Below are 24,873 nucleotides of genomic sequence, written 5' to 3' on the forward strand. Positions count from 1 at the left end.
CTGATCTTCAAGACCTTAACATCTGACCTTTTTATAAGCCCTTTTTCCTAAGAAATAGTGGCAATCCATGGCTGGATTTCTTCATCATATCTGCTGTACACCATTTCCTTTGAAATGAAAATTCAGTACAATAATCCTGCTCCTGTCTTCTGCATATTGTTGTGTAGTGCAGAAACATGACACACAATTTGGTGGCTTTTTCCTGGCAAGAAAATTTGAGGCTTATGTGCCTGCCAGGAAAAAAAAAAAAAGCCCAGAAACACCACCACCCCCAACAAATAATAATTAAAAAAAAAACCAAACAAACAAAGCCCAAACAAAATAAAAAACTTGGGTTTGGTGGGGGGAAATCTGCATCTGTTCTATCATTGCAAACAAATTCATCAGTCATCCAAAGAGCACTTAGGTTTTGGGGCTCTAACAGCTTCCTTTGGATCGGGGCTGTTAAGGGAGCAGAAGCCCAGGGAGGGCAGAAGTTGAGCTGTATTCCTAACTTCATTTCAGGGCTTTGGGGGTTTCTGTTGAACCCACACTCAGCTAAGCCAACAAATCAGACTCCATTTCGGGCAAGGTAGTACTTTCTTAAAAGATGGAAAGCTTGTTTGTGCAGCCTGACCCCAATGCTGCAAATGCGCGTTCCCACATTTGACTCACAGGGCTGAGTTCGTCAAGAGGATCGCTCACACTAGAGGTAGGCACATGCAGACGCTGCCCAGATAGTGATCACGTGTGCTTATTCCTTTCCGTGAAGTAAAACTTGTTTGCTTGTGGAGTTAATGCAAGTAGATTCAGCCTGATTTCTGAACGTTAGAAGGTGATGGATATGTTATTTAAGACTGGATTGGCAGCAATCTCATCTTCCATAGAAAAGCTTTGGATTTTGTTATAGATGACAAAAGATACATAACATTGGGGGTGATAAAGATAATATGGCTGGCAAGGGTTTCTGTTCAGCTGCTGAAAGGAAGCAAATTTTTAATGAAGAATAAGCTACGTTTTTCATGTTATAACATTTATTCTAAGTATAAATTTTTCAGTGCTCCCTTACACAGACGTCGTCACTCAAGAAGTTGGGTTCCAATGAACAAGCGGACAAAAGGATCACGATGTCAGAGCTGAATTCCGCTTTCCAATATAATGTACAGCCACACACAGGATTTTGAATTTTACTCAATCAACTAACCGTACAAGCTCGCGTTTAGGGAATCTTATCAGAAATTTAGTTTGTACCAAACAGGAGAGTGGAACAAATTTTTCTTGGTTTGCTAATAGCTAACAGTCAGTGACAAGCTTTATATGCTATTCAAATTTATTTGCTATTCAAAAACATGGGGTTTTTTTGTCCTTAAGTAAATCCCTGTAGTTTATATTCCTACTTCATACTCATTTGTATGTCTATATTCATTTGTAACGTTGTTGTGTCCCAACAAGAAAAAGAAGTTTAAAACCAGTTCTGAACAGAAAATACCTTTAAGATAATGGTGGTTATGTGAATTTTGTTATTTATGTCTGTTGTTTGATCAACTTGAGGTACTTATGAAATGTCTTCTGTATGTGTGTATGTAATAGGTTCGCCCGCCAAGACCTCACGTTGTTAAGAGACCCAAGAGCAATATTGCTGTGGAAGGACGAAGGACTTCAGTTTCCAGTCCAGAACAGTAAGTACTTTGCTGCTCTGCTTCTCTCTGCTTGCATCAACAAACAGTGCATTCAGAACTGGAACTAGCCAAAGGAGAAATTAAAAAATACTACAGACCCAAGTAATTTTTTAACTAACCAAAAAAAAAGGGTTTTAATTTTTAGAAAATTTTAGAGGAAAAAGCAAGAAAACCAAAGTTTATTTATTGGGAAATTCTGCTTTGCCAAGTTAGGCATAATCTGATCAGCCTGTTTAGTGGAAGTTTTCAGGTTTTGGAGCTTTGTTCATTTCTTTGTTGTTTTGTTTTGAAATATGCTTTAAATGAAATTGTTAGCCACATCCCTGCAAATCCACTGTTCTTGCCAGGCTTTACCTGGAAGGTATATAATTGTTTGTTTTATAGTGATGGCACTAAGGGTTGTGTCTCATGCTTGTTAGCGTCCCATTAACAGAAGGTCTGTAATGATCTCTGTAGTGAAGGCTTGTAGAGCTTAACTGTCTTGCATAGCGCTAGCAAATTTATCATCTCTTTAGATTTGACTACGGAGTAAACAGGGGTAATGTTCAAATAAGTTGTACTGCTGTAGCTTACTGCTAGCGCATAAAATGCGTTGGTTTCCAACATCTCTCTTGTTCATATGAACAGTATATTCTGTTACCTTGGAGAGATTTTTTCAAATAGTTTCATGAATGTCACATATTAAAGTACTTTTTACAAAGAAGACAATACTGTGTATTGTTGCAGATATTCCTAAAGCGTTGCCATAGTTGAGTTAAACAATAGACCATCAAGTGAAAACCTAAAAAGAGAATGGATATATTGAACTTTACCAACATAGCCCAAAAGACACTATTGTGTGTGATAAATACACGTGTAGACTGCATCAGTATGCCTTTTGGATTTAAAATTATTTGGATTCTTCAGAGTGTAGCTACTTCAACAGTTCAGAAGTACAAAAGATTCAAGAGCACTAAGTTCTGACTGGATACAGGGGCTGGTATTAGCAGCACTTGGTTAAGGGTTGGAATAAGCTGGTTGCCTCCTCTCAGTTCAGAATTTGGGAATCTCAAGAATTTAAGAATCTCAAGAACCGCCTGGGGCAGTTGGTCTTAGAAGGTGGTGTGAAAAACGTGGTTAGAGTAGGGACAGAGCTGCTTTGGCACTCCAGAGGAGACCACTGAGCAGCGGGCTAAGAACAGCAGGCACAGAGCCAGGTTACATTTTCCAAGTCCTGTGGCAAGATTAAGCTGGTATTCCCTGCGCGTGTCCTCAAACAGTGAATGGAGCACCAATTTACAAATGCCCAGCGTTGTGGCCACACGGCCCTAGCGTGGGAAGTCTCCTGGGACTGCTCACAGGCTGCAGGCAAGACTCAGGGGCTGTAGGACAGTTGCACTGATCTAATATCAGAGATTCCTTGTCATTCATCTACCTGTGGCACGCAGTAACTGCTTATATCACAGCCACTTCATGTGGTTTATGTCCCAGCCTGTTGTGGCTTTATTGTCAGTAAAGTGAAATTATTTAGCTCATGCCCAAGACTGCAGGATATTTGCTGCATCTGAAGGTACTAAAATCCCATAAAAAGAGAAGCGGTTGGTTTCTTTGACCACACCTTTTCCCCACATGTGTACCAGTGCCCTGTCACCGCTGTTTCAGGGCGAGAGAGGTGGAGGTTGGGTCCCACCCACCCCCCAAAGTTAAGGGCCTGGATAGCATTTTCCCAGCCATAGAATCACAGAATCCTAGAATGTTTCCAGCTGGAAGGGACCTTAAAGCCCATCCAGTCCCACTCCCTGTCCTGGGCAGGGACACCTCCCACTAGACCAGGTTGCACAAAGCCCCGTCCAGCCTGGCCTTGGATGGGGAGGTAGAAGCCACTCTAGGATGGGCAGATATTCTGGCTTCTAGCTAAAATGAATGGTCACTTTTAAATTTTACAGGATTATTTATCCATTTTATAGTGGAATTTGGTTGCCCTCTTGTGGAGTAGATTGCAAATCCTGCAAAAGGGCTTGTGTGGGTACAGAGTGGTAGCTGCCCCTGCACAAAGATTATAGGAATTTTTAAGATAAAAGTTTTTTCTTAATGTATACTATGATGACTCACTGCATGTAGGTGAAGGGTAATTGAGTCAGTTTAACCATTATGTGTGTTTCATAGGAAGGATTGTGCATATTTGGGTTCAAAAGCTGCTTGACATTCCAGTGTGGCTTATTGCTAACGTTTATTTCCAATTACTGCCAGTATCACAACAGAAATAAACATAAAAATGAATGAGAAACATAATATTTATACTAATGCTAGTAATATATTGAATTACAATTATTATTTTACTTGATTTTAATTTATTGCTGGTAAGTTTAGCGAGTCTTTACAATTCAGCTGCTTTCACAGGGTAAAGTATGGCTGTCGTCAGCTTCAGGTGGCAAAGCAAACTTTGACATAACTACTTCCAGCCAGTTAATTGTAGAATACTGCACTCAACCACATCTCCTGTAAGGTGTCTGGTTAGAACGTTTTAATAAAAACAAGTCGGGGTGGGGGAGACGGGACACACGAGACGCAACGATGATGGCACTGACACTGTAGTTGTGATTTCGGAAGTACAAGTGAAGGAAATATCTAACCTTGTACTTAACTAAAGCTCAAATAAATGGCTTACCTAAGAAATAACTGGAGGTGAATGCCTTTGCAATAGGTAGCAACTCAGTAATCCTGACCTTTTTCCTTACTGTTTATCTCAAAATGGCATTTTGAATAAAGGAAAAATATTTTAGGTAGTAATCAAAGAAAGGATTTTCTTGATATTTTCACAAACTTTCTTTTTTCTGTCACAGTAAAAAATAATCTTCCTATATTGTTGTGAAATGAAAACATAAAGCCGGGTGTTGTCTCTCTAAAAAATTTGCATTGTTTTCTCTTTCTTGGGCAACACTAAAATGAATGAAAACACCACAATATATAACACAGGTGTTACTTGGTAGTGTTGGAGTGCCCTTATTGCAGGTCAGAGGAGATTCCCTGAAAGCAGCAGTGCTGAGAAGGTGCTTTTCTTACAGTAAACTTAAACAAAATGTTTAGCGTAATTGCACTGGTTCCAAAACTAATAATTAGCGTGTTACCCCTTCCAGGTGCTCACGTGTGGGGTGTGTCTGTGAGGGGGAGCTTCTGTTCAATGAGAAGCTTCTTTCTATATTTGAAACTAACACTAACTCTTTGGTCTTGAGGGACTTCATGAAGGCTCCAGCGAGCTTTCCCAGGGTCTGTGGCTCGTTAGCTCAGACTGTGACTTCTGCAGCCTCCTGGCAGGCAGGAGGGGACGGTCCCCCCAGGCAGAGCTTCTGCCCAGGCTCACCCTGACGCCCAGGGAGAGCCCTCCCCGCGCAGCCTCTGCCCGGTGTCGTCTCTGGGAAGTAAACCGTTCTGTCGGCATCCCTTCAGTTGCTATTGCAACTGAGTAAGAAATGCTCAGTGCATTTCTTATGATATTAGGAAATCTGTATCTTCAGTTACATTAGTTAAATTTTTTAATGTGTATAAAGGAAAAACATTGTTTTGGGGGTATATGTGCTCATTTTCTATTCAGTCTTCAATTAAAACACAGGAGGGCAGGAGCAGTGACAAAGAACACCCAAGATTATTGCTGATGTCAGTTGTTAAACCATCATATTTAGAAAAGCAGGTGGAAGAACTATGGTTTCCACCATCAAAATTTTCAGTGAAATTTTTTTCTATTTCAATATAAAGTGTTTTTTTAATCATTTTATCAATACTTCAAGTTTTATGATGTTTGTGATTCTTAAAAATTTGTCATTACATCTAAAATGTATAATTTTTAAAAAAACTTTTTTAGTTACAAGGTAACAAGAAGAATTTGTAGATGAGAGCTCAGAAAATGCTGGATTGCCACCTGAGGCAATCCCAGACACATGGGACGTGCCTCCTTAAACACAAATTAGTTGTTCGCGGAAATAAGAGGTTGTGTTTTTAACAGATAGGCAGTTTTTTGAGAGCTCTCTTTTACACCACAGCAAGATTTCCTATTAAATGCAGAATAGGCTTCCAGAGTGCTCTAGGATCTGTCTTCTCTAAGTACGGACTAGCTGGCTTCCAGGGCATGCAGAGTGGGAGGAAATTAAAATAGGAAATCAGAGGGTCAGGCTCACAATTAACAGCATGTCAAAAGGCTCTTGGGCTGACTAAACCCATGTCAGTGCTGCAGCAGTTCATTAGGGCTTTCCAGAAGTCGTGTAGGACTTGGTAGAGAAGCTAATGGCTTTCCCTTGTATCCTATGAATGAAAATGGGCTGCAGCGCAATAGTGGGTTATTACACTGAATTTAGTATGAAGTCAGCGTGACGGCTGTGTTCAATGATACGGGCTCATAAAGCACATTAAATCCAGTTGTTGTAACCAGGCTCTCGGAGCTCTGCCACACAGAATTTGTGTATGGTAAAGGTTTTCCGTGGCATCGCTGCAAGCGAGGATCTCTGCTTCGGAAGAAAGCCCAGCCTCTCGTACCCGTTTGGCCAGGGGTGGCTGGGATCGAAGGACAGTGGTGCAGGTGAGAGCAGACGAGACTCGCTGCCTTCGCTTGGGTCCCTCTGCCCTGGCAAAGCTGGTACGTGGTTGTCTGCGTAAAGAGTTGTGAGATCTGCCGGGGAAATAGGTGAAGAGATCCTCGGTACTGAGCAATGGGACAAACATGTGACAGGATTTTGTCATCCAGCTTGTTCCCACTTTAAATTCTCTGTTAATGTTTCCAACTCTCTAGAAAATTTGTAAAAAGTTTATAAAAACTATAAAACAGTTACCTGCCTTTACTAGATGTAGTAATCACAAGCTGTTGGTTTTGCGGTTGGATGACTCGTGATAGGAATTCTTTTGTTGTTTTAATTTCAAATATCCTTTATGCTAATATTTTTGTTTTTCTGGAAATATTCTGCTCCTATGAACATTCACAGTATACAAAGTAAGACTTTAAAAAATCAAATAGCTATTTTAATATTCTAGGTAGCTCACACTCGGGTGTACTGAGTGTTCAGAATATGCAGGAAGGAATTCCAGTGGCAGGTCTGTGCTTTGTTCAGATTGAATAGTTACTGGTAATCCCCCAGTCCCAGCTCTCCTATTTCACACTGGCAAGAAAAAGCCCCTGCATCCAAATCCCTCATTCTCTTCATTTTACTGTCTAAGAGGGACAAATTCCTTAATTCCCTAGAGCTGCTGTATAGCTATTCTTTAAAAAAATACATTAATAAACAAAACCCCCTCCCTTAAATTTGGGAAGCCCTTTTTAGGAGAATAATGACAAGTCCATACTACCACTTTGTGCCATAATCTCTGTAATCAGGAAAAAGCAACACAGTTAACAAAATACACAAATTTAATTTTCTGGTAACTAAAATATCTTTTAAAATTATTACAGATTTCTCCTTATTAATTCCCACATCCTGTACTCACATTTTCTGTATATATTTTTTCTATCTCAAGTACATTTAGGTGTCAATTAAATTTGAAATATCTACATTTGTCAGCATTTCATTTTTGGCCAGTGTGATGTGCTGCTGATTTGTCCATGCATCCTGACACATGAAAAAAGCTCCCGAGATGCAGATCTTCCTCATTAAAAAAGAAACCCATACTATCATAATGGTACGCAGAGCCATGGAGCGCATCCCCGGCTTTATTGCGCTGTGTTTCTGACATGATATTTAAAAAGGAACAGCCACGGCTGTCAGTACTGTCATATGCTGGTGCTAACCGAAGACATGTTAAACTAAACATTAGAAAGAGATCAGCAAGTCATCTGCATGGGAACTCGGCTAAGAGATTAGGTAGGCAGGAGCTGGTGCAGTCATGTGGAGATGATGAGGGTTGTAGCTGTGACGGACACATCCTTTTTTCCTGGCAGGCTGCCGCGCGCCGGGCTGGCTCTGACCTGCCTCTGCGGAGACAGCTCTTTGTGCGAAACCCCAGCCAGGGGCGGGTGGCAACTGCGGGAGAGTTGCCGAACTGGGTTAATGAGGGAATCGGCACTTTTTTTGGATTCTACTGCCTCAAGCTAATAAAAAATTTAAACTCGGGCAATTTTAGATTGTTCATCCCTTATCTTGGACCAGAACCTCTTACAAAGCACTCCGACCGCGAAACTTAAGTGCTCTCTTTTTTCTAATTACGAGATCCCACTTTCATTTCAGGAGTCTTGCAACAGCAAGAAAACTGGTGCATATTAACCTGCTTTATATTTAATCTGATTTGAGCTGAGCTGCACTGAAGTGCAACTGATGACCTAGCCAACAAGATCCCTCCTTATTTCTTCATAGTTTGTTCCCAGTTTATTTAATATGTGCACACAGACACGCAACGCGGTTGAATTTAGCACAGTCTGAAGGCAAACAAAAGGTATCAGAGGCAGTTGCTTTAAGGGCAGCACCAATACATTTGTAATATGCAGTTACCAAACGTGTAGTGTATTGGCAAGATATGTGGAAATTCAATATTGCTCTTGATTTCTGGAAATAATCTTAGGTTTTCTGCAGTCATGTAAATGCTAATTTACTCTCCTAAGACATGTGTCTATAAGTTTTAAAAAGAAATACTTTTTCAAGTATCTTTGGTTTCTGATTTATTTTAGGTGGAGCCATTTGTTAATGCAAATTGGAATTTTTGGATAATAGTCACTTCCTTAAAAAAAAAAGGGGGGGGGGGGAGAGAAAGTTAAAAAAAAATTATAGTAAATTTTTCCTAATGCAGTGGAACCATCTCACTTCCCTGGATGCCTGTTACGGCAGCAGAGAGGGAAAAGAACCGCTAGGCAACAGCTTTAATTGGAGAACCACAGACCATGATTTAATACTATCAGCTGCATCCACTGCCACCACTATTTTAGAATTTTTATTAATTCGCTCTGACCGGATGGTGAATACACATTCATTCACAGTGGCAGCTCAGGCCCTCTTGAGCTGCCGGCTCCAGTGTCCAACTTCTCTTTTTTCTGGCCTAATCTTTTAGGCTGATTTTCAAAACTTTATTATATAGTTATTTAGTGATGGAGATAAAAAACCGAGAAGAGTGAAGGCTGATTGTGAACTCGTGTCACTAGAGGTAGTCTGTTAGTATGTCCGTACTATAAAGGCAACAAATCCATTCCTTCTCTTTCTGTCCATGCTTTTGGTCCTGTTCTGATTTGTACCAGAAGGTCCATAGTGGTGTGGCATATTTGCATTGCTCTACGATGTCGCAGGATCAGGACGTAGCCTTTGTTCCACACAATGAGCCTGATTTTGCTTTCACTGCAATAACAAATTTTATTCTGGACCTCAGGAGCAGCCAAGTGAGGCTCCGTCTCAACCGTGTACTGCTCCCTCTCATTCGCCGTGCATATGCCATTCACCAGGATATTATCAGTGGCATGTGGCTGAGAAAATGAAGATGTTTGGGAAGAGACCTCGTTCGGACAGCTCTTGATGTTTGCTTTTATGATCCTAGGGATATCTTTTCCAATGTTCTGGTTATCTGGGGAAAAAAAGAGACCTGTAAATGATGCTGTCTAGCAACATCCAGCAGTGTTCACCAGCCTGTTGCTTGGTCCACAGGTGGTTTATAATGCCCTTGGAAAGAGGTTTGGTTTGTTTCCACTCAAGCACACTTAGATATGCCAGAATGCAGCTGGAGTGGGGAGAATAAATAAGAAACAATAAGTAACTGGTCAAAATTGAATATATGTTTTATTATATGTGCATATGGTTTTGGTGGCACAATGCTGTCCTTTGAGTTTTAGCAGATTGAAAAGCACTGGGCTATGGTTGAGTGGCCTCTGATGCGTGCTGGTAAACCTTGATGTGCTTTTACTGCTTTCAGTTACTTGTGAAGCATTTGTCTTAATATTTAATGGTGGGAATATATTTTCTCTAAGCTTTTTTGCCATCCAGAGCTTCAGTGTTTCAGAGGGGAATGAACAGTTGGGCCCTTCCTTCATACTTTACTAAAGATTAGGATATTTTAGCATTACAAATGAGGTAATACTTGCTATTAATTTCTTCGTACTCTTCAACCTCTTTGTTCCAGTGTATTTTTGTTTAAGTGCCCTGCTCCTCTTCTCTTTCCTCTTCTACTAAAGCCGATAGTGCATTTAATTGTTTGAAGCAGTGATAGAGACCTCTGAATTTGCTCCAGTGGAAACAGTGAATCTTTGAAGCTTCTACTTTATGCAGAAGAGTCATTTACTGGGGGTTTGGTTAAAATGAAGTGGAGCAACTGATAGCTACAATAAATAATAGAAAAAAATATTCATAAATTCAGCAAGCTTTAAATATTTTTCTTTTCTCCCCCAACCAGTGTATGTTTACGCAGACCTATGTAGGCATGCACAGTGAGTTTTACATTCACTAAAAATTTAGGCATTGTCTTCATTAGGTACAAGAGCAAATCCTGGAGATCTGGCCGCTGTGTGTAAAATGAAGATGATTAATCCGTTCTTGTCAAAAAGTCTGGTGAAATGGTGGTGGTTGGGGTTTTGGGGGTGGGGTTTTTGTTAGGTTCTTTTAATTACAGGTAAAGTGCGTTTCTAGAGGCACTGCTGATTGTAAGAAGTTTTCATGTGAAAGGATTTTTGTTCCCAGCTGTTGCTAACGAATTCACAGATTGATAGTTACTGTCCTGTGATGCAGGAGAAATTGCTTGGGTCCCTTTTCTGCCAGACTTTGAAAGTAGTTAACCATTGAGGAAAGAAGCATGAGAAATGTGTGCACTTTACTTGACAAACTGCATTTTATATAAATCCTTGGACAGTTCTGGTTTTATTCTAGTGTGAAGCAATTTCAGATCTCAAAATTAGATACCAGCAGGAATTGTTACCCTCAAGTCAGCTCCTCTCATATATCAGGCTAATGTCAGTCTGAATATCTATAAAGCAAAGAGGTAGATCTAATATTTGTTTGTGTGTAGTCAGAGCTCAGAGAATCTGAGGAGCAAGGATGTATTCCTAGAGAACAGCAAGATGCCCAACCCTCTGGAGAATGTAGCAGGGAAAGGGTGGGCTTCTGTACTGGCTTCTTTTGCAATAAGGTGGGATCACAGGTCTCGGTGCCATTCCCGACGATATGGCACCCGAGACAGTTTTAGAAGAGTTGTATTTTCTGCTTGAAGAGTAGAACTCAACACTGACCAGCAGCTCCTTGTGGCGGCCGTCAGTCACGTTCAGAAATGATTTAGAGCCTGCGAATCTCTTGGTTTCCTCTCCTCTGGAGCTTTGAATGTGACAACTTGATAACTTCCTTTTCTCTCCCTGTTTCCCTCAGCCTTGTAAAACCCATGCGACACTATACAGTCTTCCTCTCTGAGGACTCTTCTGATGATGAATTTCAGCAGGAAGAGGATCCTGTCTGTGGCTTCTCTGAAAACTTTTTCTTCTCTGCTCCTTTTGAATGGTCTATCCTTTATTCTTTCATTGTATTAATTCAGTCTTCGAACAATGGGTTTGCACTGCTCAGGGTGCCTGCTCCTCTACTTGGAATTTTGGAAATGCTCCTGCAGTCTCTGTGCGGCGCTTGATGAATGTTCAGCATTTCTCCTGCTTGTTTGTGTTGGTGTTTAGCAGCATGCAAAAGCGCGCTCCTGCATGAACCACTATGCAGCAATGCACAGCTCCTGGTTTCACATCGACTCCAGCCCTGTGGGGTGTAACCCTTCCACTTGCCCCTTGTTCCAATGTGCTGCTTGTTCCTCTCCAGACCTCCTGCCATTCTTCCTCGTGCAGTGCTAGCTGTGCTTTTCGGATTGTCCTGGGAGCCTTATTGCAGTGCACTTACCGGCTTTTTCTAGTTTCACCTGTGTGATCGCAGGCTCTCTGTTGTGTCAGTGACTATGGGGAGTCACCGTGCCATTGTCCTCCGAGGGTTCTGAGTACGATCTGGCCTAAAATTAGACAAGAAACAGCAAGCAGTTTGTTGGGTTTACTTGCTATGTTATTTGTATCGGTCTTTTTAATTTGTAAATTGTTGTAAATTCCCAAACCTCTGTGAGGAGAACGAGAAATAAATGGCACAGAATTACACTCATTCTTTTAACAAATGCAGTTATGGGTTTGGGCAGAGCCTGTAGGAGTAGGTGCCAGGGCACTGTGAGCTGTGGCTTCAGAAATGTGCCTGATGCTGAGTCCGGGCTGTGCCAGGTGGCGAATGCCCCGTCTCCTCTGGGCAACTGGAGCCCGCCGGGTGCGCCCGCGTCAGACCAGGCCGGAGCAGGAGGCTGCGGGGTCTCCAGTTGCTAAAATTCATTGTGTGAGGCAGAAGGCGGGTTCAGAGACGGGCAGGGAAGGGAAGTGACCGCAAGCAGTTGGGCAGGGACAGACAGACAGACAGGTTCAGCAGCAAAGGGCCAGAAAAATGTTCCCACGCTCTGGTGTTTGGGGTGGAGGAGGCCAGGCTGCTAAAATGGTTTGTTTGCAGAATATTCCTCGGGGCTTTTTTTGCAGTGTGATCTAATGCTTAGCAGGTGAGCGCGTGTTATGTGAGAGACTAAAGACACGAGTGAGATTTGCAAGATCACCCTCTTCCTAAGGACGTGTACCATCAGCTGTCTGTCTTGTACTCGCATTATTACATTCTCGTGTTGCTAGCTGAATGCCTGCTATTTATGTGTTGATGAATGAAGTAAGATGGGCTGTTTATAAATTTGCATGATATAGACGTATTATAAAAAATACGGAAAGAGGAGGACGGGTCTTCCATAGTATCTGTTTTTGCAGGTCTCACAAATATTTTCTTTTAATTGAAACCTTGTTTAAATGCCACAGTAAAACTGGCTGCCAGTCAAATGCCAATCACCACAGATACGTATGGCACTTCTTGTTATTAATTGGATGCGCATTATGCTGCTGTTCTCTGTACACAGAACCAATATGCAAATCTGCTGGTGTTCATTTTTTTGCTGAGGTATGTGCAAGAAAAGCATCCTGCTAACTCGGCCTTGGCTGTAAATGTAAAATAGGTGTCTCCATAATGGATTGTGTTGTTTCTTGATAAGATGACACCAATGTAATCATTGGAACTCTGCACAGTGTTCCCAATTATTGCAGGAAAACACTGACTTATGTTCTGTGCTGAGTTAGCTCGCAGCCGGAGACCGTAAGTGTCTGCACAACCCAGGGCTCTTTGCAGGGCACTTGCTCTGGCTTCTTGTGGAGGAGCCCTGAGCAGTGGCCTGCTGGGGGGCCAGGCTGTCAAAATGGAGAGCTACCGTCCAGTCATTCCTGCGCCGAAAGTTCCCTCAGCAGCTCGTCTGTAACTGCATGACCCCAGCTTTCCTCTGAGTACGTCCTACGTGCGCCTTTTTCCTTTCTGAAACCCCTCAAGTGCCATCTCTATGTGTCCTTCTGCCCTCGGTCACTCTGCTCACACACCTCCTGTTCACAAGGCACTGTAAGATGTATTTTGCCACCCAAAAGTTTTTTGTAAGGGCATCCAGCTCTTTAGTAAATACTTGTTTAAAAAAAATATTAGACAGTCACCTGCAGCATGATTTTTGTTTCTGTCCCAGGCCTCAGCCGTACCGAGCTCTGAAAGAATCTGATAGTGCTGACGGGGAAGAGACGGTCAGTCCAGAAAAATCAAAAGAGCCTCTGCCCCCCAGCCCTCTCCTCTCAAGCAAGGCCGCAGAAGTCAACCTCCTGGAAGACATTTTCCCTAACTTAGAAGTGGAAACACAGGCTCAGCCTCTCAGCCAAGCTAAGAGCCTGGAAGACCTGCGGACTCCCAAAGAAGAGGGAGATCAGCGCTGCACCTTTGACTACCAGGTTTGGTCAGGGCTTCACCTGCGCTGGGGGTTGCACAGAAGCAGGGCTGGCTGTCTTCCTCAGTTCTCTGGGGAACATTTTCATAGTACTGGGTAGATACATCCATTTTCCAGCCATTTGTTCATGCATTTCAGAGTTCCTTTCTGAATTAAGAAATTATTGGAATGGGACTCAGTTATAAGACAGTAACTTTTTCCACTAAAACTACAGCCTTTACTTATAAAGGAGGAAATATTTGCCCTGTTCCTCAGAATCTGCTTTGTCCATTGGTTATCACACAGTTACCTTTGAAGCTGGTGCTCAGCAGTGAGAATGAATACCTGGGAATTTTCGTGTCCCTTCCAAACTGCATGTTTTTTAAATGACCTTCTTTTAATTTGGCCATTTTGGTCTAAGCATCATTTGAACAATCTCGATTGTAGAAGAGAGATTCTTTATGAAGAACTTCACTGAATATATGCAGCTTAAAGTGCCAAACTAAAGCAGACTGAGATCTTCATGTGACATAAAAGAAAAGAATGTCATTTCTACCTTATCATAATATTTAATTTAGTGTTATATCCAGATATTTCATTTGACAGCTTTTTCCATACAGCAATTACGGCTTCTCAATTTCTGTACCTTAGGTATAGGTGCGTGCTCCTTACTCGGCTAACAACAGATGCCACAATGTCACAGCTGAACAACTCATTAGAGGCAGAGCTGGAATTAAAACTGCAGAGTCCTGCTTCTGATTTCCTGTCTGTCCTCCTGGCTGCACGCGTTGTCCCTCTCCAGTGCTCCCAGTCTGTGGACAGATCCTCTTCCACCCATAGCTCAGCAGCCCGTCTGCACTTTATGCTCTGTGTTGTGACATCAGTAAAAGTTAACATTTTTTTACATTTTCTCGCAGAGAATGGATCTTGGTGTGTCTGAGAGGAACAGGATTGTGCCAACCATGAAGCTGTCTCACCCTTACAACAAGCTGTGGAGCATGGGTCATGATGATATGGCTATTCCCACCAAGTATTCCCAAAGCTCACCGGAAAGGCCCCTGACTGCACTTGGTACCATGCCACCAGTCACGCGGAGACCCCGGAGCAGGGACAGCATTCTGGCTCCTGCAGAAAAGGATGAATCAAATCCTGCCATTCAAGGGAACATCACCATTCCTAGGCCACAGGGAAGAAAGACTCCTGAACTGGGGATAGTGCCGCCGCCGCCAGCACCCAGGGCTTCCAAGCATCAGACTCCAGCTGGGGCTACAGAAATTCTCACCCCCCACACTGCAGGACGTAGCCATTTGGTTTCAGATCTTATCCCAGAGCCCTTTGGAGTTGGTAGCGTGTCCTTAGACCCCGAAATCCAGCAGTCTGTAAATTATTCCTCTCGTCCGTCTCAGCTTTTGTCCAGTGCTACCAGCACTGCTGAGATGCTCCAGCCTGTCAAGGTGAAGACAGATAATACAGGTAATGAGAGTGACTACCTTCTTAATCTCCTGGATCCATTAAAAACAGCCAGCTGGCAAAGCAGTGGCCCACAGCAAGGTCCCCGCAGCCTGCAAAGCTCTGCCACTCCACCTTCTGCAGCTGGCTTTGTCTCGGTGGCAAGTGACTTTGTGCCTCCTCCAGCTGCACCGTTTGTCCAGCCACTTGGTTATCCTTCCCCAGCACCACCACCTTTCTTACAGCCGTCTCCTAACCCATTTACGCAAACAATGCCGGGAGCCCTTTCCGTGTCTCTAGTGAGACCCCCAAGGGGCTCTTTCACCCCCTCTTTAGGTCACGCTTATAGCTCTAGCTTCATAACACCCAATTCTAGCTTCTACCCACCACAAAGACCTCAACCAAACATTTCAACACTATCCATGCCAAACTTGTTTAGCCAGGCTCCAGCTGTGCCACCAGCCAGCTCCTTAGTGCTGCAGAGCCACATCTCTTCGCCAACAAGCTCACTACAGCCAGCATGTTTAAGTGGTCCTTCTAAAACCAGAACATTACAGGTGGGCCAGTCCAGCTCAAAGGTAGATCCCAAACAAGCAGTGGCTCTCCTGTCTAATGAACCCCCTTTGATCCCTTCCAGGCCAGCTAAGGGCTTAGAGTCAGTGTTACTGTCCTCAAAATGTGAGGAGACAAAAGATCCATTTGAAGATTTGTTAAAAAAGACAAAGCAAGATGTGTCATCCACACCAGGTAAGGTTGAGCAGCTCAGAAAGCGATGGGAAACCTTTGAGTAATGCTCCCAATGGCCTTTTGATTTCCCTTTGGAATTGACAGAGGGGTTTTTTGGGTTTTTTTGAGCCAGCATTAAACCAAGCATTTTTTTAATGGAAGGCTGAGCCAGGATAGCTGCAGGACCATCACCGTGCTGCAATTCACACACGAGTGCTTTTTGCCCCTGGTTCACAGTCCCCTCATTGTCCTGGGCCCTGCAACTGCTTCTCACCCTCCGCCACTGAAGCCCCCGGACGCCTGCGCTGACCAAAGCACAAAGGTAGCTGGGGTTGGCGTTGGGTTTGGGTTTCCACACATAGCTTTTCAGACAGTACTACGGATGCAGAAGTTACACCTTCCCTTCTATTTTCAGCCCCTAGCGCAGGTAGGAGCACGACACGGCACGTTGTAGCCTGTTTTCTCCCCGCTGTGTGAATGGTGGTCGGTTTTTCACATGCACCCGTCATGGTTTGCTTTCACACAGAAAGTGCAGCGGACAAACCCAGACTCGTGGGCTGCGCTGAATTAATCCATTAGGCTCTGGGTTTGTCCTGTCTCGAAATACAGGCATTCATTTAGGTGATACTATTGAATGAGCTCTTGTTGCAATTTTTTTATTTCCCTCCCAGGTACACTGACTCTGAGAGGTAACAGGGACCTCTCGGGTACAGAATTGTCGTGATCCCTTGTTGCAACAAAACCATAGCACAGAGCAGTTGCTCAGGGTTTGGTCCTGCATCTCTGTTGGGAAACTGGAAACACCAGCAATTGATTTTTCTCTTTTGAGCTTTTGTTTAGTTGTTCATTTTTGTTAAATACATCAGAAAATAGAGGCCATAAAGAGTATCCTAGTTCTTATATATGCGTATGTTAATATTATATATAAATATTATAGATGGCAGTATATGAATGGGATGTAACAATATCTTACTTGATCATTAAAAGCAAAAAAAAAGGAGAAAAAGACTGGGGTACAGAAGCTCCTGAGCTGAAGGTGAATGGCAGTGTGGTGACAAGGTGGCCTGAGCGCAGAGAGCTGCAGGCCGCGGCGCCCGGGCTCAGGCTGAGCTGCGCAGGGCCACAGCGCAGGGAGGGCGATGCCAGACGGCTGCCTCTCACTGGGGACGCCAGAACTGCTACTTGCTGCCTTTGAGCCACCAGGATCTCGTTCAGGTCTGCTCCACGCCTTCAGCCCCTCTGGAAGCCCACAATCTTTATCCCGCTGTTGAGGAGAAGCGTTTGCTGGTGTAACAAGGCATTAACTGGACCATGGTGTGGACTGTGAGGTCATCAAGTACAAAAATGCAATGCAAAGGTGAAAGGGTACGTTCATTCTGATTTTCTAAGACACTTATCTGTGGCAATAGTATTCTCAAGAAATTTCATCTTAATCTTAGCATCCCTTATAAAACCTGCTGTCTTTGCAGTGATCATTTTTGTTTTACTTAAGTGGTGCTTTTTTTGTTTTGTTTTGTATTTGGGCACAATCTGATGTAAAACATGTTACTCTAGAAGAGGTAATCACATCACCATTAGGCCTTTGATAAAGGAAATCATTTTGGACACATGGGGAACTTCTTGTAAAGCTTTATCTGATTTCCAATCTATCTATTTTATTCATATAATCTTGGGAGTTTTCTTACTGCAGTGTATGACAATGGCTGTCTATGCGTTTGAGTCTGTGCAATACAAAAGCAAAATACTCTTATATCTGAAATGCCAACAGTTTGGGAAAGACCATAGTATTACATTAATATTATAGTTCTGTAAAGTACTGTTACTCTGACAAGCCATTCAGTTGGGTTTGTATTTTCTTTTTGTGTTGGAAGACAGATGGTTTTAGTATTGCATAGTAAAATATTTAAAGTCTAAGATAATAGCTCCATTTTATTTTATACAGTTCAGAATACGAACGTTATATATAAATTCAGTCTGGAATTTCAGATCTCCTTTGCTGTGAGCTAATGATAAAACTTTCTCAGTTATGGTGGGTGTGTCCGGGCACCAGAAGGTTCTGCATACGACGCCATTTGAATCTCACACACTCCTTTTTAAAATGTGTCACGTCAGCCACTGGCGAGACACTGAGCAGGCCCATTGCACGTGCTTGACGGAATAGAAAAACACTCAGGTAATTGCAAATCATTTTCCATCTCTGATTATTTTACTCCGCCCATATTATGGAATATTTTATACAGTTGATTTTTAGACAAACAAGCAGTCCTGGATTATTTTTTTAAGTCCGTTTTGAGGCACTGAAAAGCATTAACACTAACACAAATGGCATTAATCACCCTTTGCTTCGCTTGGCAGGAGCACGGGGAGGTTGCGCCCACCTCTGGGATCCAGGCAAAGCGATTGCTCCTGGAAGGTGGGACCTTCCTCACTGCTTGACCAGAATTTGCGAGCGGGAGGTTGTTTTATGTGCTGCTCGTAATAAAGGATCAAACTATCCCTAGGGCAGCAGTTAGTTTTTTGTCTTATTTAAACTCAGGAATTCCTAACATGATTCATTCCTAACGGTGCCAGATGTAAATGAAGTGTGCTTGTCTGGGAGAGCAAGCTCGGATGTAAAACGTTTCTTTTTCTGATGTAGAAGTACTTTGGATGGTTTTACTAATCGAGTATAAGAAGTGTTCCTTTTTCTTCTTGTCTGATATGATTCATCAATGACTTTATATTCAGCTTTGTACATTTTCCTGTACTTGCCGTACTTGTTTGCTTGTGTGGTACTGCTTTGCTTATTTACAGATGCTTTCTTCCATTAGAATAACTTTTATTTAAAAAAAACCAACCCTCTTCATTTTCTGATGCATCTGATGCTGTACAGATGGCAAAACCATTTCTGTATCTTATTTACTCATTAGGTTAGAAGCATTTTAGACACTGGAATTGGAAGTTGTTGAGACACAAGAATTTCGTTGCAGACCTTTCTCACACAGGTGTTAATTACGAGGGGTTTGTGATGTCTTTGTACATACCAGGGATTTTGTTTCTAACCTGCAGTGAACAGTCTGAGCTGCTTACATGTTTTTCCCCTTTTCCTCCCCTTTTTTTAATGTGTATGGGAAAAATCAAGCAGGAGATTGACATCGGCTCAGTTTTCTTTCTGGTCAGGGGCTGGTTACCGTCTGTCAGTAACAAAAGCCTGCAATGTGTAACGGGGACATCACTGTCCCTTCAGCCAACCAGAGGGAAGCCCAGAGTCACGGACACCCTGACGACAGCCGTGCGTGCAGTAACAGTTCTGTTGTTAAACAGGAATGTTTCACGCACTGTCTTTAAAAGAGCAGTAAGTAAATGGTAGTTAACTGCTTCCTAAACTCTGGCCATTTGCACTGGGGGTTTATTCCAGTCTACTTGTAGTATATATTTTTTTAGTATGTTTTACTCCTTATACACTCGCCGTAGAGGCTTTATGATCAAAGTGATTTTTTCCAACAGCAGCAGGTTAATTTGGTTAGTGGTGAACAAGAAGCCTGTTAGTTGCTGCTTCTCACAACATCCAGGGTTTATTTTTACTGTGCTTCCAGCTGCTGGAGTTGAACAGCTTTAGGTAAAACAAACGTGAGCTTGTGATTGGTTTCGCAGCACTGTAAAATTAATTGCTTGACAAGAGTTTGCAAACTCTTGCAGAGTAGGGGCTCTATGCAATCTCACCTTTCTTTTACTGGAGCATAAAGATGGAGCAAAGGGATACGACTATAGGTAGAGCTCACTTTGCCCTTGGAGTGACATAAATTTCCAGTGGCAAGTCTGCTTAGATTATTGCCAGGAACCCTCTGCATTTTCCCAGGTTTGGGAATTGTGTTCCTGGGACATAAACTGAATTGTGTACCGTCTTCTGTAAACTGATCCCATTGTTAGTCTTGGCCCATTGCGCTCTAGCGTGTGTTTGGATTAACTCTCTGGTTTCAGGCTTACTGGTGGTGTTTGGTGCGGCAGTTATCCCAGTGCCCTGTGCTGTAGCCACCTTGCCGTACGCGGCAGCAGTGTGGCCGTGCGCTGGCTCTGGAGCTGGCTTTAGTTCTGCGAGGGGAGCTGGTCCCTGGGGGTCGGCTTCTGTTTCCCAGCAATCAGCGCAGCCATTTCAATTACAGTCAAGTCATTTATTTCCACATTCTAATCTCCTTTCCGTCTGCTGCTCCGATTCAAGAGGCGGCTGGCACTAAGCTGTGTCCGTGTGACCGCTCTCCTGCTGGGACAGGGCTCCCAGCGTGTCCTGCAGCTCGCATAGCCTGGAAATGCCGGAGGCGTTGGTCCGCGCTCACCCTTCCGCCAGGATTGCCGTCTCCCACTCCACCAGAAGAGATTCCCGCTGCTGCAGAAACCGTCCTGACTCCTGCCACAGGACCCACTGGCTGCTGGGTATTTCATGGCTCTAACCACTGTCTGATTTTGGCGTCTTTCCTCATAAAACAAGGGATTAATGGTAAAATGTCGCAGCAGAGGCTTCAGTGCAGGTGAACAGAAAAAGCAGCAGGTTTGACAGCCCCTTCTATGTTTCTACGGCAGATCTGTTCATTCAGGTCTATGTCTAGAGCTCGGGTGCATGACAAAAATAATCAGAAATTTAGTAACTGTAAAAGAGGCACTGAGGTTTGCAGCTGTGCAAACTGTCTGACAGACCAAAATCAGCCATCTAGCCATCGAGTTACTCTTCAGAAAAAGAAAATAAATAAAAAATCACAAGTCAAGGTAACTAGGTCTATTTTTAACCAAATTTTATTGTAAATTTCTTTTGAAGAACATTCTCATTTTTTACAAATTACAAAATTTACAATTACAAAAGAAATAAGGATCATGATCATTAACTACAGCAAATCCAGTTTTGTGAAAAAATATATTCAAAAATTAAATATCAAAAGAAAGTTATGTTCATTATTGAAAAAAAAAACTTCCATAAATTATTTTGCAGAAATGCTCAAGACACTGACAGAGTATTTTAACACTTTTGCTAGTACTGGCTTTGGGTGCTTGAAATAAGACCATCTGCTCTGCTAATCCTGTCAAGCGCCTGAGCAGGAGCCCTCCTGCCGCCTGCCCGGAGCAGCGGGGGATGCAGACAGACTCCCCGCCTGCAGTTTGCTGGGGTTTAGGTATCTCTACTGCTGTGGGGTGTGTAGCTTCTTGTTGCCTTTCAGGATATTTCAGTACCTTAATAATAGTTCTTACAGCACGATTATGGTTTTCTTCTCAAATACAGGCTGGAGTAAGAGTGGTTCATTCAGAGCCTGTTGCTGCCTTCATCTTTCTACAGTTTAAACACAAAAAATGGAGTGGTGCTAAAAAGTAACGACCTGGAGGTTAATCAGGTCGGAGTTTTCAGAAACCCGAAGCATAGTCTAAGCTTGCTGTAGGTTTATTACAGCCATTATGGGATGACGAAAACCACACCTACCTTTGCATTTCAGTAAAGGCTGCACAGCAGGGCTCTGCCCCAGCGACCCTGGCCTCGGCCAGTCCTTTCTCACCAGGAGGTGCCCGCACCCTTAGGCCGGGGACAGACTCAGACCCAGGGGAACTTTTCTGTCTCCACAGACACAGTAACCAGCTCGGCCTGTGGGACCTGCCCCGTCAGAGCTGCTCTCCCACCATGCACTGCCTGCGTCGGTTATTCTCCTGTTGCTGCTGAGCAAAAAACACCACTCACCTTTTCCCTAAGGGGTGCAGTAACTAGTTCCAGTGCAGCAGGGTGACGGGCTGTATAACTGTTGCTATTCTGAAAGTGTATTAGACCTTCCTAAATAGCGTCTGGAAAATACACTGAGCAAATCATTCACATTAGACGTAACAGCAGTGTTATTAGTAATAAATAAATAAAAGCGCTAGCAAGCTCACCGAACTGAAGTTAGGTCCCTCCTTTCCTTATCAGTCCTATGTCCAGCTCCTTTCCAAACCTCAGCCAGGGTGGGATCACCACTTGCATTTCCAACTTTTCCTCAGTATTAGAGGGAAAGTGATCTTGCACACAAGATAGTAATAGTCATGTCTCCCAATGGTTTGGCGTTTTCTATTCTCCAAAATTTTTATTCTTCATCTGATCTCAGCAGTTGCATGCATGCAGAAGACCTGTTCTGAAGTGGCCAGACCTGATCAGGAGTTTTGTACTCTTCCCTTTGCTTAGAATTACAGAAAAATTTACAGCTACAGTAAAAAAAACCAAAAAACAAAAAATCTCTATTCAAGAGCAAAACAGAATAGCATTTTCTTCTGGTGGCAAGTAGCTATGGTGGGCAGATTCACACCCTGCTTATTAATAGTATTTTGGAGATTAAAAAGTGGGTACTGTTTTCTAAAATATTTCTCATTGATAGTTGTAGTAATTATCCTGAAATGCTAATGATTTTAGACCTTATTTGGCCTGCTCTGCTGCATCTCTTTCCACAGGGTCTGCCACGTTGTGCTGGAGAAGAAATAGCTCACTCGACATCTAAAACAGTAACAAAGGAGAAGTAAAGCCACAAAATAAATACCCTTTTTAGGCCAATGTGGAAGATGAATGCTGTGGCTCACTACAACACAAACTCTGGTTTTGTGCTAAAGGTCACCATATTAGTGAACTAAATTCCACTCTTCTCTATTGACAAGCCCAAACCCCTCGGTCCTGAGAGGCGCAAGGCTCGAAATACCTCCTTCTCCCCTCCTCTCACAAGCAAGTACCACTTGATGTTCAAACATTAAATCTCATGCTACGTCCAGCTCCTGCCCTCGCGCCAGCCTGGGCCACCGCAGGTGGGGACGGGTGGGGAAACCTCCCGCCTGCTCCTACCAACCTCACTGCAACGGCTGATCAAAGCAAGCCATCGGGTTTTCTGCATGTAAACATCCTCCTTTCAAGAAAGCGAATGCTGTAGCTGGCAACTCAGTCTCAGGAAGGCACTTAAAATATTCCTACGGTTTAGTCTCGTCTTAGGGAAAGATTTAGTAGAAGTGTCTAATACAACCACATGGTACTTTCGGGTAATGTAAAGCTAACTCTGGCCTAGGTATGGAAGGACAGCAGTGGCTCTAGGAAATACCTCCCATCAGTCAGTCACCTGCCTTAGCTTTGCAGAGGAGGCACAGGCACATGTTTTTTTTGAAACAACCACATTATTTCTTAATGCAGGGGTTTGATTCCCATTAATTAGACCTGCCTCACTTATTTGCATGGTGCTGTTTATGTTGGCTGCATGGCCATGAGAGTGCCGGGGGCTGAGCGCCCTGCGTGGCTGAGGGCGAGGCAGAAGCCCTAAGGCTGGGCAGTGCCCTGGTGGCCCCGCCATCGCTCTTGCTGGTGACACCCGGCATTGTACTGGCAGCGGGTCTGTGTCCCCTCCCTCTGCTGCCACAGCCTCCCCTTGCGTCTTCTCCTCCACTAGCCCCTCCAGAACATTTTCCTCCCAGACTTTACTGCACTTGCTGCCAGACCCATTTTATGCAAATCTTTTATGGGATGAGCTGCAATAACTGAGCTCCTTCAAGCAGTTGAATCTTCCTGCCAAGTAACAGCAGGCAGTTGCCTGTGGCCTATGAAGCAGTTTAAAGCAGTACAGACCTGTCCTAAAAAGACACCTCAAGACAGAGATGCTGCAGCAGTTCCACGACTGTTAAAGGATGACACGGCAGCTGTTGCGCGACAGTTCTTATATCAGCCGCTCGGTTGGTGGCATCTTGATTACATTCCACATCTCCACTCGAGCCCCATCTTTTTCTTGCCGGCTTGGGCTGTATGTTCCCTGAGTTGCTCTCCTCCTCTTCATGACAATGGCTGTGGCTGCAACAAGTGCAAGGAGAAGGGCAGCCCCTGCAGTCCCGATTGCTCCCACAACGGAGGAGTTGCTAAGATGCGCCCACACTGGCTGCTGTGGTAGAACAGGGTGTTACTCAGAACTTCCATGTGCTGCATTTCACATTCCGCAGCCCGGGCCCCAGCACCTCTCTCTCAGCTGCCCCGTGCTGCCAGCAGCGCTACACAGGAGCTTCCCCCTTCCACTGTTTAAGTAAGTACCATATTCCCCTCCACATCACCCAAGAGGCCAGGGAATACAGGAGTCCGGTGGCCCTTTTCCTGCTCACTTCTTTCACCCACCCACCCCCATGCACACGGTAAGTTCAGCACTTGGCAACAGGTCCTGTCACGGGCTCCAGCAATGGCCCACAAAACCACGCCGTTCTGACTGCACCGTTCCTGTGCGGTACCCATGGGAATGTCTAACAGAGATCACATCATAAACCATTGATTTGTGCAATGATTTCAGTAATTCCCGACCATTCCCTGTTAGCTGTGGCTGTCACAGGGCAGGAGTGCGCAGCTGCTGTTGCTGTTGAAGGCTGCTTGTGTAAAACCGCATACACCTGAGCTGAAAAAGCTTTGAGTGCGGTTCAGTTGTTAACAAAAACGGAACAGTATATACAAACCAATCATAAATACCCTCTATACAACGCTCCTTAAAAGTATACATAGATCTGAACGTGTAAATTAGTGCCTAATTTAACCCTGCCTTTTAAAGCAGATTTAACGATGCCATTGCTGCCTGAAAGGTGGAATGGAGCCAGAGCAACTTCAGAGCAGGTGCAGCTCAAGAGCTCCTGCTGAGGTGACCCTATGGGGCAGTCCATGGCGCAGGAAGGGAGTAAAGAGGCTCACTTTGAGCCAGTGGTGTGCAATTGACTCAATTAACTGAAAGCAGCTGGAACAGCTATTGCATATGCCGTCTGCTTTTACTGCTAAGTCCATGTCTTCATCACCATGCCTTAAGGAAAGTGAGATAGGGTGGATCTGCTGTGCAAGTGCCGAAAGAGATCAAGGTCAAAGCAGACCTTGCGGGGGCACCTCCTTGTCATGGTAGTGCCTATATTAACCGCTCTTCAGGTGGCACCTTTAGGACACTGTCCATCTCCAACCGAGCTCCTGCCACTTCTTGCTGACTCGGACTGTAGGTTCCCTCCGATTGGCGCCTCTTCCTTGCAGTGAGAATCATGAATATGAGCCCAATACTGAGGAGCAGTAAAGAGCCACAGGCTACAGGGACAGCTACTTCAATTAGTGGGGAGGGGAAGAGAGCACCTGGAGTCCCTTTCTGTAAAAGAAATTAATGGAGAAACAATGAAACTCCAGCAGTTACAATAACTTAAGTCGAAGAATCCAAAATGGTCAGATTAGAGGGAATATTTTTTTTTAAAGAAAAAAAAGCAGAAGATCTGTACGTGAACAGAAAGGGACAAGCAAGGAACAAGTACAGGGTTTGAGGGCACC

The 24,873-nt window shown here is 43.8% G+C and overlaps 2 protein-coding genes across 13 annotated transcripts in view; one reads left to right on the forward strand and one right to left on the reverse strand.

The window, feature by feature from the left end:
* DENND1A (DENN domain containing 1A) overlaps positions 1-18,289 on the forward strand; it is a 206,678-nt gene extending 188,389 nt beyond the window's left edge. For 5 of the 9 annotated variants that reach the window (XM_063353006.1, XM_063353007.1, XM_063353008.1 and 2 more), the window contains 4 exons: positions 1,570-1,658; positions 10,946-11,074; positions 13,185-13,440; positions 14,333-18,289. In XM_063353006.1, coding sequence (XP_063209076.1) covers positions 1,570-1,658; positions 10,946-11,074; positions 13,185-13,440; positions 14,333-15,655 — 1,797 coding nt within the window. In that variant the 3' untranslated portion in view covers positions 15,656-18,289. Of the gene's footprint in view, positions 1-1,037; positions 1,140-1,569; positions 1,659-10,945; positions 11,075-13,184; positions 13,441-14,332 lie in introns of all 9 variants that reach the window. The other 4 variants (XM_063353010.1, XM_063353011.1, XM_063353013.1 and 1 more) reach the window with 2 other exon arrangements.
* A 2,178-nt stretch (positions 18,290-20,467) lies between these two features.
* CRB2 (crumbs cell polarity complex component 2) overlaps positions 20,468-24,873 on the reverse strand; it is a 41,167-nt gene continuing 36,761 nt past the window's right edge. For 3 of the 4 annotated variants that reach the window (XM_063353336.1, XM_063353333.1, XM_063353335.1), the window contains one exon: positions 23,338-24,697. In XM_063353336.1, coding sequence (XP_063209406.1) covers positions 24,470-24,697 — 228 coding nt within the window. In that variant the 3' untranslated portion in view covers positions 23,338-24,469. Of the gene's footprint in view, positions 24,698-24,873 lie in introns of all 4 variants that reach the window. The other variant, XM_063353332.1, reaches the window with a different exon arrangement.

The sequence above is a fragment of the Chroicocephalus ridibundus genome, chromosome 15 (assembly GCF_963924245.1).
Source record: "Chroicocephalus ridibundus chromosome 15, bChrRid1.1, whole genome shotgun sequence".
NCBI classification, from domain to species: Eukaryota; Metazoa; Chordata; class Aves; order Charadriiformes; family Laridae; genus Chroicocephalus; species Chroicocephalus ridibundus.